The sequence below is a fragment of the Polyodon spathula genome, chromosome 10 (genome assembly GCF_017654505.1).
Source record: "Polyodon spathula isolate WHYD16114869_AA chromosome 10, ASM1765450v1, whole genome shotgun sequence".
Taxonomy (NCBI): Eukaryota; Metazoa; Chordata; class Actinopteri; order Acipenseriformes; family Polyodontidae; genus Polyodon; species Polyodon spathula.
In genome coordinates, this window is record NC_054543.1 from 38,773,015 (window position 1) to 38,793,946 (window position 20,932).

At 36.8% G+C, this 20,932-nt stretch overlaps 1 protein-coding gene across 7 annotated transcripts in view; it reads right to left on the reverse strand.

The window, feature by feature from the left end:
* LOC121322282 (protein TANC1-like) overlaps positions 1-20,932 on the reverse strand; it is a 108,821-nt gene that overhangs the window by 18,641 nt on the left and 69,248 nt on the right. For all 7 annotated transcript variants that reach the window (XM_041262033.1, XM_041262032.1, XM_041262028.1 and 4 more), the window contains 8 exons: positions 17,100-17,331; positions 14,583-14,749; positions 11,597-12,204; positions 6,719-6,827; positions 6,432-6,554; positions 2,511-2,747; positions 1,645-1,830; positions 1,224-1,302 (listed from right to left, as the gene is read on the reverse strand). In XM_041262033.1, the coding sequence (XP_041117967.1) occupies positions 1,224-1,302; positions 1,645-1,830; positions 2,511-2,747; positions 6,432-6,554; positions 6,719-6,827; positions 11,597-12,204; positions 14,583-14,749; positions 17,100-17,331 (1,741 nt within the window). The remainder of the gene's footprint in view (positions 1-1,223; positions 1,303-1,644; positions 1,831-2,510; positions 2,748-6,431; positions 6,555-6,718; positions 6,828-11,596; positions 12,205-14,582; positions 14,750-17,099; positions 17,332-20,932) is intronic.

Sequence of the window (20,932 nt, forward strand, 5' to 3'; positions counted from 1 at the left end):
CTAAAAAAAGATAAAACTATACATGACTTGGTCCTAAAATAACTGCAAGCAGGCATAAAACTGGTAGCAAAGATCAATCTGATAGGATCAATGACTATAACCTTACTCTGAGGAAGAAAACCGAACACTACATCAAGCAGAAAATAAAACTGAACTTCTAAGGCTAGGTCCACTTAAAAATTAGTTTGTACAACTGGCTTAGCACACAGGTGAGAAAATGGTACATGGCATATATTTCATATACAGGTAGCTGCATGCACGTTTTTGCAAACTGGTTCAAGAAATATTGAACACAATAAGATAACAGAAAGGAGGGACATGCACAATATGGACTACAAATGGGATTTGAGCGTTCACTTAAACCAACATGACAGGGTGAAGTGCTAGTTAATAAAAAGGAGAAGGCACTGGAGTATGGAGCTAGCACAGCTGGAGACTAGGAGGTTAATGCTAAATGATACAGTCTGCATCCACTGAAGTTCATCCTGGTCTAGTCAGTCTGCTAACAGGGACATAATGAGGGCACTGAAGAGCAGTGCAAAGAAATTACAGCAAGTCTAATGACCTTGTGCTGTGCAGAAAGGTCAAGATCAAGTTATTATCTTCAGCACAGGCACAAGACTTGCAAAGGCAAATAATCCATGTTGATAGATGTTCTGAACGCCCAGCAGACTCTCATTGAACCACTTGAGAGTTTAATAAGGTATACTACACAAACAAATTACTACAATCAGTTTAATAAAAAGGTATGAACTAAATGTAAAATAATCTTTTAAAAGAATAAACCTGGGGTCCTTATAATGGCTTTCCTGGTGTAAACAAAATGCACTTAAAATAAAAAATACATGCAGTAGAGTCATCAATAACTTAGTTTATAAAGGAAGATTAAAAAAGAAGGCTGGGGGACTGAATTGATAAAGTCGGATACTCCCACTGAACTTTCTCCTCACCAATTTTCTAAAGTGGATTCAAAACAGGAAGGTGTGGTTGACTCAAAAGTGGACCACCCTCCGTACAACAAAACCAGCACAGAGTTGGCACTAGGCCTTTCTACCGGCGGTCTCAAAAAAGAGAGCGCAAAAGTTTGATGGGCCTGGAGACTGGACAGCTCTCTAAGAGGATTCAGTGTCCTTTCCTGCCAACCCAGCACCTTTCGTTAGCACCAAAACCCTATAAAACAGTTGAGCTAAACTCAAGACCAACTAAACCCTAAAGCACAGTACCTGTTTCTCCCCACAGTGTATCATATCCATCAATTTCAACAACGTGTTCCTTATCCAATGCCAGCAATCTTCTAATAACCTGTGAAGCAAGATACAGGAGGAGCCAGATTCAGGTGGAAAAATGATCAGAAAAAAAGAAAAAAAAATATGTATACATTATTCAAAGCAGCAAGCTTGAAATTACCTATTTAATATATTACACAAGTAGAAATCGTATTGATTTAATCACTTAAGTGTTAAAGTGTGGACAGATTATATATATAGAAAGAGATTCAACTACAGTTGTTCTAAACTCGAATAAGATAAACAAAATAGTAAGCATTTCCAACCGTGTATACAAAAAACCTTTGGCTCATCTAGCACTTAAACATGCGATGCTCTGAACACGTACTGCACATAATTAATAAACCCTATGCCATACCTGTGTGTGTCCCATACTGGAAGCTGCAATCAAGGCTTGTTGAAGCGCTTTGTTTTTCACAGAAGAGTTTTGCTGCTGGATGTCAGGCGACCAGTCAGTCTCCAGCAGGAGGTCAATGATATCAGGATAACCTCGTAAGGCAGCATGAACCAAAGCACACTGCCCACTCTTGTCTACATGATCAGCCTGCATGACAAGGGATTAAGGTTAGATAACTGCAGTTTGTCAAGTAAAAATTACCAAGTACTGAAGCCTTGCAGTGTGATGTAACGGTGCAACATTGGCGGGGTGCACTCCAGCTATTTTACTGGGACACATATGGTCAAGACACACAAAACCAGGGGCTGCACAGATCCACCATTCAGATATGGGCTGTACAACTAACACAATTATCTGGGTTTATATGTGCCAAATCAACATACTTGTCAGTTCAACACTGTATACTATATCAAAAGTCCCATTATCTCCGTGGATATGCTGCTTTGTACAGTATAAGCTTACAGAGCCTCTTCACAAGTCCAAGGCGCATATTTTTTTTTTTCCACATTTTCTATTTATTACATGGCTCTCTAAATTGCATTCGACTTTCACTAAGTGCACTCATGCTGAGAGCTTGGGCTGTCAGCATTATTGATAAGGTAGCTAACCAAATTATGACAACAGATTTTTTCAAAATAATCAGATTTTAATGATTTATAAAAACTGTCAAAGTGATGTTTTTTTAAACATTGTATCTGTATTTGACAACATATTGTAAAAAAAAATATATATTTATCCTACATATATATATATATATAATATATATATATATATATATATATATATATATATATATATATAAAGTAAAATAACGTGCTCCGTCTTACCTTTGCTCCCTTGTTACAGAGCATATTCACTATGTGAGCGTGACCTGCGGCTGCTGCGAAGCACAGAGGCGTCATGCCATGCTCCGAGACGGCGTCCACAGCAGCCCCATTCTCCAGCAGCAGGCTGACCATTTCCTGATGGCCCAGGTGGGATTGAACACACACAATCGGGGCGTTATTCAACACCTCTGTCCTGTAGTTTACATTGGCTCCTCCCAGCACCAATAGACGACTCACCTGAAATGCATGTAAAAACATGTATGTAAACAGACTGCACATAAAAAGAGAAACAGGTTTACTCTTACCGTGCAACACCATAGAAAAACAGAGTAAAAACAAACAATGTGTGACCTTATATCTCCCGAGCAGAAGTACACACTATCGACCCAACAGAGTGAAGAACAGTGTACAAGACAGCGGCAATTCAGTCGCAACATTCTGGCCATATTGAGCTGCTGTTTTTAATAAAAGCCACACTCAAGGCAGATTAACTTATTCCTGCCCTTTGGCATCAATCTTCCCTCTTTGTAGATCAGTGATTAAGGAGCCCACACCTTTCTACATGCAATTGTAGCTCCCCCAGATTCCAGCTTTGCTGTGGCCATTCTTTTGGAACAATCTAATCTCACCATGCTGACAGATGGGACTATTTTTTTTGAGTGTCAATATCAACTCAAACCGGGCTCATCAGTGACACAGTCACTTTTGCACAGATAATAAAAAATACACATTATTAATTAGTCATTTAGCAGATGCTTTTATCCAAAGCCAGAGACTAGGTGGTGAACTATCCTGCTGCAGAGTCAATTACAATAGGACCTTGGTTTTACATCTCATCCGAAGGACAGAGCATAAGGAGGTGACTTACTCGGGGTCAAAAACAGTGAGTCAGTGGCCGAGTTGCAATTGAACCAGGAACCTCCTGGTAACAAACCCCTTTCTTTAACCACTGGACCACCAAGCTTTTCTGAGATGACTTCAATATTCTATTTTGAATGCATTTTATAATGTATTATCGCTACACTAAATTATTTTATTTTTCTCTACACCATATTGTATGGTGCACCCGGACATTCAGGTCTCTTTCAGGTCCACTTCTAAAATGACCGAACTTTTGTTCCTGTGGAAAATAAATAAATAAATAAATCAAAGGCTGAAGATCAGTGCAAGGGGTATGATTGTCATGAGTACCAGTATTTAAAAAAGAAGATTGAATTACTGCTGCATGCATCAGTTGCACAGCAAATGTGGTAGAAGATAAATCAGGTTGTTGATGAAGCTTCTTACACCTGTTGCATGGTTCACAAGTGTTAAAACCAAAAGAAACCAATGTTTTGGACAAAGCTTTCACCAGTGTACATAGTTGCAAGTTTGTTTGATGTTAAATCAGGCAGCTTCCAATGATATAACTGGATGTACATTTTGTTAATATAAAAATATGTCACCATGAGTGTGTGAATTTAACGAACCATCACAAATTACCAGGAGTGTCTTTGGAGACATTCGCAGAAATAACAGCATTAATTAGTTCCATTATACTCTTACTTCAATTAAAAACATACATGGAGAAGACATTTCTGAAAAACCTGTACAGTGTGTCTGACAGTCGGAGGTGGTTATTATTATTTCAGGAATCCAAGGTTTTGTTATTAGCATGTCATGGAAAAACCAATCTCCTTTTAGCTCAAAGGAAGAATACATCACCAACCCAATAATTCCTGCTCGAGCCCGAGGACAACTGGTTTCAGTATTTGCTTATTTTTATCCATAATACAGTAGCCAGGCACAGCAACGCCTGAACCAATCTGTCTTAACAAAAAAAAAATAATCCTGAAGCTGCCTCTGTGATTAAAGTTACCTTTTGTTTATATCACAAATAATCCAGAAGGGCACCTTATTTATATAATGCCAATGTATTTCAACAGAATGATACTGAAAAGGCTATAGTAAAATTAATAGTGAAGGACCACTTACAGTAAAGAGGCTGAACAAATCTTCATAATATTTTCAATTACAGAATTCATCACTAATGGCCCTTTGTAAGGAATGAATGATCATATCTTGGGAACTGTGTACGATGTAGGCCTAGTGTCTCCTAATGACATTCAGCTTTACATTAAACTGTCACTCCTTAGTGGACTTGTGTGTTAACTACAGTACTCTAGATTTCCCCATATTTATATACCATATACTTTTCACCTCCCTCCTTGCTGCTGTGTCACCCTCTGATCTAAAAACACATTCCATTACAACTACCACCCGCAGCAGGAGATTGTATTATCATCTGCCAGCTCCACCGACACTTAGGGGAGGCAAAACAGAGATTCAAACAAGACATTTAGAGAATGGGCACCATTAGTTCTTAAGGTATCATATTTCTGAAATAAATAAATAAAATCTACATTAGAAGCTGCATTTTTTTTAAACTAATGATGTCAAACGAGTTTGGTTTTTGTTTTGTTACTGTACAGTGCATGGAGGATTGTCAAGAAAAACATGTCCAGTAATTGTTCTAGCCCTAGCCCTGTGTAAATGTTGTTGCTCAGAGAAGTTAAACTAATCACAGTGACACTGTTAACACTGTCTCTTCAGTTAGGCGTATTGATTTACCTGAGAGCTAAATCAATTACTGCATTAAAATGAGAGAACCAAACACAAACGAATAAACTGACACCACTGTATCTATTAGTATTACTTCAGTCTTCATTGCAGCTCTAGTAGCAAGTATTATCAACAAATAAGCTCCTGAACAGAATGCATGAACCCTTCTCTGTAAGCACCACAGGAGCTGCCCTATCGTTGTCATCTGTTCTTATCTGTACTGGAGTAGCTAGATGGTCCTGGTGTACTGTAATTCTGTGTCTTCTACAGTTATCTTCAAATAACAGAACCAACATGGATCAGCAGAGTTATAAAACTGTATCTTAGAAAATGAATACCCAGTTAGCACCAGGCTGAAAATCTCTTTTGAGAAATGTAATCTACGCGACAGAGACATGCCTATATTGAATCACTGTACTATGTAGGGTTCTCTTATCTTCTAAAGAACACGCAATTTGTAATAAATAGGATAATACTGATTCCATCAGGAATATTTGTATTTTCTTCTCTTACACCTTCAAGATGAACATTTTCCAACCTCCACTTTCAAAATGCGTTATCATTCAACAATGATTAGCTCATTAGCTGATTACAGAGAACGTGTGTAACTGTATTAGACCATGTACTGCTATAAAGAAGGTTAACAACTGCACTTCTTAATTTGCATAGACTAAAGCACTTCCTCTAGTCTAGACAATACTTCCTAACTACTAAAAGGTCACATGCATCTGCAAAGTCTATTATCACTTGCATTAGATCTGATGGACATTGCTGGTATTAGTCATTGCGGTGTTATTTGCCATGTACATTTGTGCTTTTTTAATGCTTTACTATAAAAAAGAAGGAATCATAAAATGTTGCAATAGGTTGGAATTCTGGCTAATGATATTAAAAATGGATTCATTTAGACACGTTTCAGTTCGCTTCCATTCCCACCTCAATGGGGCTTTAGCTTTTGTGAATCACAATGACAAAAAGCAGCAAACGAATCAGAGAAACCATTATGATCCATAACTACCTAGCAACCAAAATATGCGAATGTGGTTTCTGAAACCAAACTATCCACATTTAATTGAGTAGCCATTTTTAGAAATTGATTTCACATGGTTTTAGAAAAAATGCATTTGCTCTGGGTGACTTAGCAGCTACCAGACATCACAGACCGAGTATTTTAAGTCCTCAGTAGGAGGTAGTACCCGGTCAGTATGCAAAACTAAGCAAATATCAGGAAAAAATGTGGTACATTATGTACAAGATTAGGCTTTTAACATAAAAAAAATACACATTAGGTTTGAGACTTCTAACAAAGGTATAATCTACCTTCACATTTGGAGTATAAAGGTTCCTTAAAGAAGCCAAGGCAGAAGACAGTCCATCCGTGCTGTAGCTTATCCACAGAGCCTGAAGGACACTGGATGAAACGCCAGTCTTTTTGCTGTGACCCTGTCAGACAGAAGAACAGGTTGACCGTTATCAGAAAATCACACAGAACCTTTGCTGAATCAAAAAACAACACAACGGGTAGTCACACCTTGAAAATAGAAAATAGTCAGTTACAATCATGGAAAGTAGAAACTTAACAGCCATCAAACAAAAAACTCTCCTACCTTAAAAATGTGTGCTTTTAAGATATGGTGACCGAGTTCCATTGTCTGCTGACGGTTTAATTTCCCTTCTTGGCGTGAAAGCATAAATGCCAGAAGAGCATGTCCACTCCTGTTCAAACCAAGTTGAAAAGGAATAAAAAGGGAAAACGCGTAATAAATACAGGCATGTGTACAACATCTTATTTCACCTACACACAGAGTCTACTTATCACTTGCATCAACCAGGCAGATCTGACATGTTCAATCCAGGAATGCTTATTTTAGTTAATAATCTACCTGACTCAGCAATGTGCAAGAAACAGCTGCAGCATACACACATACACTATGATAACCATATGCAGCTCCTATATATCTTCAGAATATGATACTCAATAACGTATGCTAAATGTTAATACCACGTTTCATGACAATTAGGTATGCGTTTTTCGGATATACTGTGTGGAGAAATGTGAAGTGTGACAGAGTAAGCGTGTCTGTACGTCCGTCTCTTGTACAGTATATCCCCTACGCATTTGGAAATGTAATCAATTGTGAAGCTTGTTGGTTCTAATTAAAACAGTTGTATTTTCTGTAAAAGGCTACCTTAATATTTATAGTTATGTACTGAATCTCCACTATGTACCTGTAGAAATATAGCGTGACTGAAACAAAGGATTAACACGCTCCCGAGAAAGGGAGTGGGTTATTCAAGACATCCACCTCATAACTTTTCTCTTGCCTAACTTTCAAAAACGAAATAAGCCACAGATTAAACTAGTTCTGGTTTCTTTATTATACCAGTCTTCTTTAATGGTAGAATTTCGCTATGGTGGTTTTAGCTGATTTTATACTTTTTGCCAATGAAGACATATTTCTTTAGCAATGTTTGCTGACTACTGAATCAAGATGAGTGCATTACCACATTAATGATTCACCCTGTCCTATTCTTCATCTGTTTAATAAAGGTTTAATGTCATCTAGACTCTTACATAATGCCAACACTGATGATGTTCGAAGTGAACACAGCAAGTGCATTATTCTTTGCAGTTATAGCCGAGTGTGGTGTTAATTAACTTAGAAGTTCATTGAAGGGCCATGCATGAATGCTAGGTCTTTGATCTAGGCCGCAGCATTCAATTAAAATACTGTCTGTACATGTCTTGCTTTAAATAAAAAAAACTAACAAGGCACTGAACTTTAATTAAAACAAATGTTGCATTTTCCATTCTTTTCACCCACAAACATTGGAAAGTTTTCCGCATCTGTGAAATATGTGGACATTACTGAAGCGAGTGTTTAAAAGCAGCTTGCATTTTACCAAAAACGCACAAATAATCACATTTGAATAATAAGAGGATTTTTGTCTTCTTAAACATAACTATGGCTACATATAAAACAAACTGAGAATACTTAAAAAAAAAAAAAAAAAATGTTGTTAAACTGGTACATTCGTATCTCAGAGAAACTGGAGAAACGGATAACATAGAACGTCTGCGCAGCACTGAAACACTACGCTTAATAAAAAAAAAAAACTGTACTGCTGAACCTCGTCTTCTTTAATATTAGCATCACAAGGGGATCCATGTATTATAAAAAATAATAGATGGGTTTCTGTGACAGTTTATAAACTCGACCTTCGGTCTCGTAATTTATGACGTCACAGAAACCACAGATGAAATTATTTTCCTGTAACTCACTGAAGCCCATCTATTACTATATATATATATATATATATATATATATATATATATATATATATATATATATATATATATATATATATATATATATATATATACACAAAACATGAATAGATCATATTAAAAAAATCATATACATACACAATAATAGTATTACTGCATTTCACAAAAAGTCTTCCTGGCAGTCAGAACTTAATTAGAACACATACAGATTACATTTTAATATTTCAGATGACCGTATGCAAATTTCAAATTACATAAGCTTGCCTTTCAATTGAAATTGCTCATAGAGCAATTTGAAAAAACATTTTCAAATGTCAAAATTTGAAACCTATTTAAAACTGTTTAAATACTCCACATACCATCTCTGCCATATTTTAGCATTTTGACCAATCATGCCTATACTGTACTAGCTATATCATTAATTTTCAGTCATATGTATAAAATCTGTAAAAGATAAAAAAAAAAAAAAAAAAAAATTCAACACCCTGTTTTATTAGACAATAACAGAAAAAGCCCCCTATTAAGCATAATCTACTTTTACAAGATCATTGACTAAGATGGCATGCAGTGATGTTCGAGTGTCATAGCAACAGCATCAAGGATTCAGTATGCTGGCAGACTGTTATAGAACAGAAGGCTTAACACTGAATAGGGCCTGTGCTTTCCTGGTAGTTTGGAATGTCACACTATTTTAAATGAATAATAAATTGATGTTTCAATTAAACAAAATGTATTTTACATTTCAAATTACCACATTATGTAGCACAGAACAATATTCTTAAGCAAGGTGTATTCTATGCATGCTTTAAATTCCCTGGACTGGTTTTACTTGGCATTCTCATTCTGATCATATGCTCATAAAACACAAAGTGCTGGAAGGCTCTATAAAAACATACAAGTTATAGTTGCAAGGAACTTCAAGGATGGGCCTTGCAAACTGCTTCTGCAACAAAGTTGCTATCTTTTATAACCCCAGAGCAATGTCATTGTCATGGTCATTCAAATAAATAAATCAGAGGGTTTAAAAGCCCTATTATGTCTACTTAACCCATCGCACCAAAACTGAGCCCCTTCAGGGACACAGAGCACTGGCAAGCTCCAATTTAGTGATCTTTGGGCAGCAAAGTAAAAACTTACCTAATCCCTTTCTTAAAAAAAATAAATAAAGTTGTTGGTATTGACAAGCCCTCTTCAGATTTTACTACACTTTCTTACAGCAAAACATCTACAGTAGCCCCAGATTTTGTACAGATTAACAAAGGTATGCATTTTAAAAGGGTCCAATGTGTATTATCAGATACAGACAATTCCTGATGCAGTGGATGAGACTGAAAGTTTAAGAACCTCACTGACTGCCCTGCTTTGAGTTTTAACCCTCCTATTATGTTCAGAATTTAGGTACATCTGTTATGTTTTTAGTCATATTGACCCGATGCAATTTCAGACTAATTTAAAACAGCCTTAAATTGATTAAATGCTTTTATTTGCAAAGGTTTTACTCTTTTATGCTCTTTTAGTCCAGGAGCTGTGATAAAATTGCCAACCTGGGAGCTCCTCATTTTGGAATGTCTTTACCATTGAGATGCTGTTGCAATACTGACAGAGAAAATTAGGCTCTGCCTTGTAAATCTATATTGTTTATTTATTTTTTTGTTTATAAATATCTTTAGAGAGGTGCAGCCATTTCCAGAGATAATAATACAAATATAATAATAATACAATAACAAATTAAAGAAGTTTGTTTTATTCCTGCACACAAATCTACATAGATAAACGCCACCGGTCACAATGACCCGAAACATCTTATTTGTACACATGACCTGTTCTAAAAAAATAAACATCTCAAAGGTTCTGTTTTCTGTGTATAAGTTCATGACCCCAACTTAGGAAAAGTCATAAAATATTATACAGAAAATGAAAAGAAAAAGCTAATTGGAAACTAGAGTCGGGTCAAATAGACCTGAAACCTAATAGGAGGGTTAAAAGGTGACATTCCCTGGGCTCGCTCTATCTCAGAGACAGAAAACCACTGTCAGACATGCTACATTGGCTTTGGTTACTTTATAATACAAAACTGAGTATATCTAGGGTTAAAACTAAGCTAAATACTCTATTAGAATCTGATACACACTGCAGCTAAATTTATTTAATACATGCATGAATTATCTTGACTGTAGTGCAATACATACCAGAAATTTCACATATCAGAAAACCCTATTAAAATGAGCCTCTGAATGATGTTTAATATAAATTAAACAGCCTGCAGATTGCATCTATCCCTGTTTAAGATGTATTCAATTTTGCTTCACATTACTCTATTCACAGAGTAGTGTGGTGGAGGATCCCTTGTTTCAAATATAATCCAGTGTGATCCATGTTAAAATGATCTGCTAAATACTGACTGGCACAGAGGCTATGGTAAGGCAGCCGTGGTGTCCCTGTCAGACAGGATTTACTCCATCCTGTGGATTCCTCCTGGAATTTCTTCAGTGTGGGAGAGGGAAAAATGACCGTTCAGCTTTTCTTCTGTAATTTTCACTGCACCGACTAATGTGTTTAAAATGAAACTCAATGTGAAATGAAACTCAATGTGAAATTAAAGCACTTGGCACGCTTTTAAAATTCAAAATCAGCAGCACAACAAAACAGTAATGAAAAATGTAGTGCATTTCAAGTGTGCTCTATTATATGGTAGATGTGCATTTCAAAGAGCAATTACTGCTTGTTTTAATCTTAATGGGTTCACCCTTGTTTTGTCTTTCTTGCAATGAAAAATGAAAACAAGCCTCCATGCCTCCCCTCAGGGTCATAAATCTACAAAAACAGGAAAATGAGAACAACTCCTTCAAACCCAAATAACACTGTCAACAACCCACATAAGCTCAAACATAACAAATCAAAACAAAACAAAGCAGTGGTGCACATTTGTGGCTCTTCCAATTCATTCCAGTCCAGGACCTTGTTCCAGCCACGTCCTAAACTTCTGAAATGAGGCTAGATGATCAACCGAGTAATCAAGAACCCGACCGGAACAAGATCCTGCAATGAAATCCACTGAGTGAGTATCACTGCCATTAAGTATACTACACAAACATGCAGTCTTTGCAATCTCATAACATCTACGGTACTGTTTACTCAGCATGTACTTACTTACTTATTCAGTGGAAGTATCATCAGTCTATCAAGGACTACTTACCGTGGGTCACAGAGGAAGTCTGTGCTTTCGCCATCCGATCGCCAGACCAGCCATTCACGGAAAGAGGGGTGGCAAAACATGCGCGTCTTGTCCCTCCTTTTGATCAAAAAACATGAAAGCCCTTCCATCCGTTGCCGAAAGTCCTCCCAATCCAGCTCAGCATTCAAAGATCCTGCACTAATGGCCTGAAAGATCTGCTCATCTGTCATTGGGTGCAGGGATGCCAATGTCACATTGAGGATAGGCAGAGTTCTTTCAAAGGAAGAGTTGGTGATGAACTTCATGTTGCATTGGAGCAGATACAGCTCAGAGATTGACACGGGCACCACCTTGTAGCTGGCACTCTTTATTACCAGGTGGCCCTTTTCGAAAAGGTCAAGGGTCAGCTTCAAGTACAGGTAGGAGCCCTGGCTGCGCGTTATCAAGTGGCTACTCACCTTGCCCACAGTGACGGGGTCTGCTTTACCGTTCAGAGATATGTTGTTTAGTATTTCCTGACTGCTGTTGATTCGATATTGGATGTACGCATTGAGATCAGTGTTGATATCTTTGTTCTCTGGGAAGTCGTCTAAAGAAAACTTGATGAATGGCAGCAAGCTGGTAACTTCCTGTTAAAATAAATACATTAAATAAAGTTCTGCTTTACAACTTTGCATCATTTAATCCCTTCCAAGTCAAGTTGATTCTTTTTTTACTGAAAAGCATTCCACATGCAGAAACACATTTTACAGTCTTTTAGTCTAGATTAAAAAATAATTAATTAAAATAAGTGTTTTAAAAGCCGACTGTCAAAAAATAACCTTCCAGTCATACTCGCGTACAGAGGCTGTAAACAGTACTGTCAATAAAATAACAAGCACAAGTAAAGATTTCTGCACACTCCTAATTGAAATCACTTTTAAGTGATAACCACTACAGGCCTCATACAGAGTTGGTTTTCCAGCTAATGGTGCAATTCATTTGCACTAGGATTATATTTGTTGTCTTAAGGAAACCTTAAGCTCAGTCCTAGCTCAGACACTCACAAATTGACCAATTCATTTGACCCTCAAACTGTAAAGCCAGATGTAAAAAATATCCCACTGGGAATGATGTCATCTGATGTGCGTTACAGCTGGGTAAAAATCTAACAAATATATTTAAAAAACATTGGTGGTGTTAAAATTACCAAATGTGTTTTTAGGCAAAGTAGGCAACTCTTTTAGGGGCCTCTAACTTACTAAAAAAATATCTGACAAATTAGTTTCCTTCTGTTTTGTCTAAATCTAAAATCTAGCCAGTTCAGTGTGAGTATCAAACCAAAGCAATGATTCTCCAGCATCCTCTTTATGATATCTTAGCAACACAAAGTGTGCAATCATAACAAGTCATACCCAGCTACACATTCAGCACAACCTCAACCCTGTCGATAGATCAGACTTTTGTGATTATCCTGCATTTCCATAGTAACTACAGCGCTGAGAAACCTCTTCTGGAAGGTGGTGAAAACAATATAAATGGTAGATATAGTCCTCAACAAAACAGAGGTAACTGTTTGCAGAATCAAATCAGCCTGGCTTTGTAAAACACACACACAAATCCTTTTCTGGACAGCATGTAAAAGGTCATAACAAATTAAAATGGTGAATCAAATCTAGACAGGTGGTTTTCAATAGTATGTGGTATTACCACTTAATTTCTTTTGAAACAGACATACGACGAGAAACTCTCAAGTCTCTCTCTGTCTCTCTCTCAGAACAAGGACATCCAAAATGATTAATGAATCTCCACATTTAGTTTTGTAGCACTGTTGAGGCAGTTATTTTATACAGCCATTTGTTCCATTCTCGCTACCTCATGTAGCCACTATACTTCCTGCAACCATTCTGATTTCCTTTGCAATAAGTTTTGGAATAGAACACTGATTTTTTTTTTTTTAATAGAACACAGATTTCCAAGAGAGTCATTTTTGGATCACACACACACGACATGGATTATATCCCATGTATAACAAACACCTTCATATTTGGTCAAATGATTATCGGTAATGATAACCAAGATATTGAAAAATTCTACACAAGGTATTGATTTAATTTTTACAGTATATACTTTTTTAAAATTTCATAAAAAAAAAAATAAAATAAAATAAAAAAACAACTAAGTAACCAATAACAGATCAACAACTTGCCTGTTGTTACTACACTATTGGAGCTGAATATGTTAGAATCTAGGCCTCCCACCCACTAGCAATTTCCTTTCTCTGGTAGCATGCTGTGAGAAGTCTAATCCATCATTCTGAGGTATAACATTTTTTTTTTCAATGAATCCAAAGCTTTGAGGATCATATTGTATTAATGAGAGTCAGGTACTGAATAGAAATATGCATAAGCAAAACCAAGCTAATGTTAATCAATTAGCATTGTATCAATAAATAACCAAAGCTGTTTCAACAAAATGCCAACTAGTGCAATTAAAAGGAAGTTTAGCCGTCTGAGTGAATGATATAAATGTTCAGACATTTTAATTGCTTTGGTTGAAAGCCATGTGGCACTCAGCCAGCAGATTCAACCCCCCCCCCCCAAAACTCCAAACCATTGAAGATTGCCCTTCCTCGCTCTATAAATGAATAAACAAAGAGCATTATACACACGTATTAACTAATACAATTACATCATTCTTTGAAATTGAAAACACAATAAAAAAATTTAAAAAAACAATAAATCACATTATATACCGTTTCCACCAACCTACTGTAATCGCCCTTTAAATTTAGTCAACTCTTCGTTAAATATTTACATAGAACAGTCACTTTGTCATACTTAATGTGGCCTGCTACAGTACATTTCAATCCATTTAGATAATAGTTCATTAGTTAATTGACAGCATTTCAAATAAGTCTATTGGAGAAAATCTTATCTGGAATATACCTCATTAATTGTGTGCTGAAGGAGGGGGATTATAAACCTGCGCATAACACAACACAATAAAAAGCGGAAAACATTCTTACCAGAAGATTGACTCGCACAGTAACAATCAACTTGAGCCAGGATGGAAACTTGGAAATGATTTTGGAAATAAATGAAGCGATGGTATCACCATAATCAGGCTTGTGGAATTCAGCTTCATTGAGGCCATCAATCAAAATGATGTGGTCTTCTTCAGGAACCTTCCTCTCTGAAAAGAGCAAGCCAAGACACCAGGAATGTTACGTAGAGGTAAAAAATATGTGTGCACACTACACTAATTTGCACCATCTATTCTCCCCTCTATGCTGACAAGCTTCCCAGTTCCTGCTGAAGAGAAGCATCCCCATAACATGATGCTGCCACCACCATGCTTGACAGTTAGGATGGTGTTGAGTTGGTGATGTGCAGTGTTGGGCTTGCGCCAGACGTAGCGCTTGGAATTTAGACCAAAAAGTTACATTTTTGTCTTGTGTCTGACCACAAAACTTTTTTCCACAAATCTGCAGTATTATCTACATGCTTTTTTACTCTATGCATGCTTTAAGATGAGGCTAAGTGGCTTCTTTCTTGCCACCTGTCCATTCAGGCCAGCTTTGTGTAGGGACCGGCTTATTGTTGATGTGTGAACACTGACTCCCAACACAGAACTTTGCAGATCTCATTGTCATTGTTGACTGCAGAAAGACATCCCGAACCTGCTTGCCTGGCTGCTCAATTTGGGGGGGGGGGGCGACCTGATCTGGGTTGTGTCTGGGTGGTATGATGCATCTTCCACTTCTTAATGATGGACTTCACTGTGCTGAGAGGGATAATCAGCGCCTTTTGAAATGTTCTTGTACCCTTCTCCTGCTCTGTGCCTCTCTACCACTTTATCTATGACTTGTTTTGAAAGCTCCTTGGTCTTCATGGTTGCTTTGTTGGATCACTATGAGTTGCAGCTTGAAAGTCTTTATATACCTGACGGAAATTATCCACACGTTAAACCACTTTGAAATATTTCTGCAAACTACTGTATATATTAACAGCTGCAACATGGATCTGTACTGCTCTGCTGAGAGTTGCACTTTCATTAACAGAATTTCAAAATGCATTAAAAGAAGAAATTTTTAAATCTGATCTGCGCCTTCCCTAGGGGTATTCAATTGGTGTTACCAAGGAAATATTTATAAAAATTCCCGTTATGTCCTTTCTCTGTTTAAAAAAAAAAAACAAAAAGCTGAATTCTTATAAGAGTACTGGATTTATCTATATTATTACCAAACTATTGGAAACCATTTATTTAAATGACACAGAAGAGATAAACAACAATTGATCAATTTACACAGCTATAGCAGAGGTACTCAATTTGCTTTTCGCATCTTAATGAACTCAACATTGATTTTTTTGATCTTGAAAACAAAAAGGTACAATCCATTTGCATTTTAGCTGGGTGTCAATTTAAAAAAAAAAAAAAAAAAAAAAACATTGTAAAACAGAAAAATACAGATGCCTTCCATAATTTTGCAAATGTTTTTGCTATGATCTTCAGACATTGCGGCCTTGGTTTTCAAAAGCAGATGCATACACACAGGTCTTAACAATCCCACACGTTGTGAGCCTAAATACCGTAGATGTGAAATACAGGCCCTTTTATGCTCAATATCCTGTTTTTTTTTCACATTCAGATATATCTTGATCATTTTATCTTTTCTACATGCTTTGTTCAAGATGTTTCATAATTGGAAACAAATGTTTGAGATGGCAGGGAAATGCTTTGCATATTCAGTCCTGTTAAAGGGTCCCCTTTTAAGCAGACTATAATTTCTGGTCACACATAAATCAGGAAATAATTAAAATTAAAGTACTAAGTAACATTTGAATAGTTTTTTTTTATCCAAACCCCAATCATTTTAACAGATACTGTACTCTTGGCAAAAAGAGAAAATTAGAGGTTACTACCACAATTATTACTGAAATATGAACACGGACGTTCTAACATTTGCAATTGTGTAGAATCCTTCTATTTCGATTCCCAAAGGGAATTAAGCAGTCTTAACAGCAAGCTGGAAATCATTACAGAGGGAGAGTTTCAGATTTCTAAATGAAAGGGGACTGACAGAGGGTGGTGTTTATGGTAAGCTGCTCCAAAGGAAATGCATTTTCTCATTTGGAAGGTAGAGATGCCACATGGTGCGCCACAAAGTGTAAAAGCCTTGCATGCATGCCTACATTATATCACCAAGAGCCAACGCTGCAGAAGCATTAAGAGCCTATCCACAGGAATCTAGAATCCTGCTGTGATGCTGCTCTGATCAGCTGTTTACAAACTCCTGCCAAGAATGGAGGCTGTACATTAACTGAAGTAAACCGAAATCACACTAAACAGCATACGGACTGAAGTCGTTGAAAACTGAATAAGAGGAACCCCATGGGCGACACTGGAAGCTGTGAATGTGGAGAACATCATGTAGCACTTCTACCAGCCACATTTCACTACTCTGTGACCAATATCCTCCTTGCTGTCTAGTCCCCTATTACTTCATTAACACCCATTATACACATGTCTAGGTTTGACATACCTTTCCTAAGGTTTACAAGAGGCTCCAATATTCCTCTTCGAAAAGCTGCCACTGGGTCCTGGACACATGACCTCAGACTGAGCATGCTCTGTAGATATGGCTCTTTTAGAAGCAGATCCCTGTACGCAGTCAGCTGATGAGCTCGACAAAGGAGGGCAGCGATGCTGTGGACGAATTCAGGCACCAGGCACGTGTACGTATTATCTGCCTGACAGTAATGATAAGCAACAACCTGAAAAAGAAAATGAAGATGAAACACAGAGCACCCTTAACAAATCATGTGGAATGCAAATTGACTACAGAATCACCCGCAACTTTTTTGTGCGTGACTTTAGTGATGTAAGAAAGGCTTTCATTTGTTAGAATCATTTAAATATACCTTTACCTCAGCTCTCTATGGGTAACATGTTGGCAAACCTGTTTTGTACATCTTTTACTTCAAACTACACCATTTAGAGGATACAGTATCAAACCGCTGGCTGCCCCTGCGCACCATAGTTTTGTGAACAACCCTTTGTCCCTGTTCAGGTCATATTTGGTAGATCTCAGTTATGCACCATTTTCAAAGTGACATGATGACAAACAATATTCCTTTTAATACAGCACCAACCACAGCAAATGGCTGGCACCAGTTAATTCCCAATGCATTGGGGAAAGGGACTGTTAGAACTGTTTGGCTGGTAGATATCTCACTAATTTTTGTCAAGGTGGAAAATGTTGGCTCACTCTTGTTACGCATCTGTAAACTAAAACTTATTTAAAACCGGGGGAGGTGTTATGGTTTAATGTCCAAATTGTTTTCATGATTATTATTATTATTAATCTCAGTGTATAGTTTTAATCTATTTAGAATTAGAATGTACCCTGCTATGCACATACAGTGCCTTCACAGACCTCTTGAGAAAAGAGCAGCACTTGACCTCAGGAGAGCTTGCATTATAATCCTGTCCTAATTACAGTGTGCCTTGAGGAGCTGACACAGATATTCTGGTTCAGGTAGAATCAGGTGGTGCTGTACCCTTTTCGGGAGTTCACAAATAGCCAGAACAAAATATGGAGCAAGAACTTTACAAATAAATGTATTGTGCATTTGTCATGGACAAAATGGACTGAAAATTACTGTACGTCTTAATAATCAATTATGCATTTTTAGTTAAATTTTCCTTTGTAGCAAACTGAAAATATATATTTTTTTACAAACCAGGTTGATTACCAAAAATTAGTGTATGTCTTCTGTGATTCAAAGCATGGAGGTGAATAACTTTGTTTGTCCACAATCAGAATATAAATTACCTTCTCATTATGCATACACAACTGTTAATCTTTGCATTATCTTTCCTACAAGTATGGTTTTAATATGCAAAAAACAGTAAATACAGCTTGAAGCAACAGAAGTTAACCATATTCACACAGACCTTTCACTTTGCTTGAATCAAAACAGCCAAATCAAGTGCACAAGGTAGTGCAGCTCCTGATTGGAAATGTGATGTTAACCTCGCACAATGCTGAATTAATTGGTACATTACCATATGTTTAAGCATTAAGGGCCAATATACTTACAATCAAATATTACTTTTTATAGTAGCTACAAGTAAAAAATAACTAAAACATGCACATTTATATTGTGCCAGACTGGCCTGTGAATGAGGACAGCACTGTAGGGGCCTGGTGAAAATAACCTGGAAAAGCATTGTATTTGACTTTCAAAATGGTTCTGCTGATCAATGCCCCTTGATCTTTGATGCACAGTGCTTCGTGATGTCTTGGCATTAAAAGGCACTCTGTAAATCTAGACAGAAAGAATCTTAATCATTCTGTTGTCTTTTTTCACAGGTCAAAACTACCAGTGTACCTCAAGGACAACACTGTATACTGCAAAACAATCATAACCACGCTGCAGGGTTACTTATAAAATCTTTCAAATTCTGCAAAAAACAAAACCAACATAAATAACATTTGTATGAAAAACCTTTACTGGCTTCCATTTGAAACCGAGCCAATTGACATTTGTAAAGGCAAAATAAAAGATAGTCCCTCTGTCTTTTCAGCTTTTTCATGACTACTTGGAGAATTGATTTGATTTCCCTTCACAGATATAGCCACACCACTTCAGTGAAAGGCAATTTCAGGTTGGAATACCAAATAATCAGACATGTATTACAGCAAAACAAAGATATCTGGACTTAATATTAAGGTAGGCATCTGTTGACGAGCAAACTGTTCAAACATTAACCTTGTGTGGACCACTGGTGGTAACAGGTAAGATATGAATTTGTCTGCCTGCTGCATTCCTAAGCACTCTAGAGATAAGCTGTTTGAATGCAGCTGTGCTTATTTATTTACCTACATGGTTTTACCTACATGGAAATACAGAAATCAAAGCAGGGGATGTTTTGTGAATACACATTAGGAGCTTATAAAAGCAATGTTTAGATGTCCATGTGTTTTTCTGCTATTCAGCGATTTGAAGGCTGTTTTGCAGTTTTTAAAACATTCATTGTACAAACGGTGAGTCGTATGATGCAAACTCGTTACACCATATTACTCTGTGGAGAACTGTAGCATGTAATTAAAAGACAACATGACAATCAGCATTCAAGTATAGTATGCTGTGTTTAGGAAACATGCAATCTGCTTCAACAGCAGCCTTAACAGGGAATCAATTTCCAAGCTATAGTGCAGCGTGGTACGTGGTTAATTATATCTAAGACTGTTGCAACACTTGAAAGAAGACACAATTTAACTCAATACAAAGCTATGCAGCTGGAGTTCAATTTCTATCCCTGTTTTATATAAATAACAGGCAGCCTTTAATTGTGTAGGTAACAACCAGCAATCTAAATATGAATTGTATTATCCTCAAAATGTGTATCTGCATAATTACAAAACTAAATGTTGGATGAGCTTCAAATATGTGCTGCAGTTAACATGAGACTGTTGTATCGATTTATTTAAATAAAAGATCTCAAATCGCACATTAACACCGACTTAGAACAAGTCGTTCTAACTGGCATGTTTTCGGGAATTCCACATAATTAAAAAGTAGTAGTGGTAAACAGAGCATGGTTTTAAAAGCATCCCAAAGCATAAACTCTGTTGCTAAATGACAGATTATTAATTAAGTAGATGTGCTCAAATTGAGCATCCTAGAGGCTACGATGCAAACTGTAAATGCGTAAAATGCATCCCAGCTAAGAAGGAACTAGAATTTGTAAAATACATCAGTGCTGGCTTAATATATAAAAACCAGGTCTGGTGATATTAAATATATGTTTAAGATATTCAAAAATAATCTATAATCCAAACGCTGGCTAGGGCCACATACACATTGCTAACTTGCTACAAGCCAACATAAATTAATGGTTTTCAATTCCATTAAATTTGCTTGTGAAAATCCTTTTCAAACTGTGTTAGCAGCACTTTTTTTAGGGAATTGTTTTCTAGTGTTAATGAGCTTCAATGACCTAAATCTAAAATATTAGAGTAGTGAGGGTCTGTGATACCGGAAGGTTCAGGGGTAAAAGGAATGCAGGGCTACACTGCCCAAGGTGTAAAAATCAAATCAAGCAGCAGACTGCTAATAAAGGAACTTCCTGAAGCCCTTAAACAGTACCATCAGTCAAAACAAAACATAACTTTGTCAGTTTTCCTCTTACACCATAAAAAAATTAAACAACATTTCAAACAATGCATGTGTTTTAACTATCAACAGCTATTAACGCAGTGTATATGTTAAATGTCACAAGCAATTTTTTAAGATTAACTTTGCCTTCTGCTTCATTTCAAATCATATTCAACACAGACACAAGCGACAGCTGTTTAATAAAATGTAC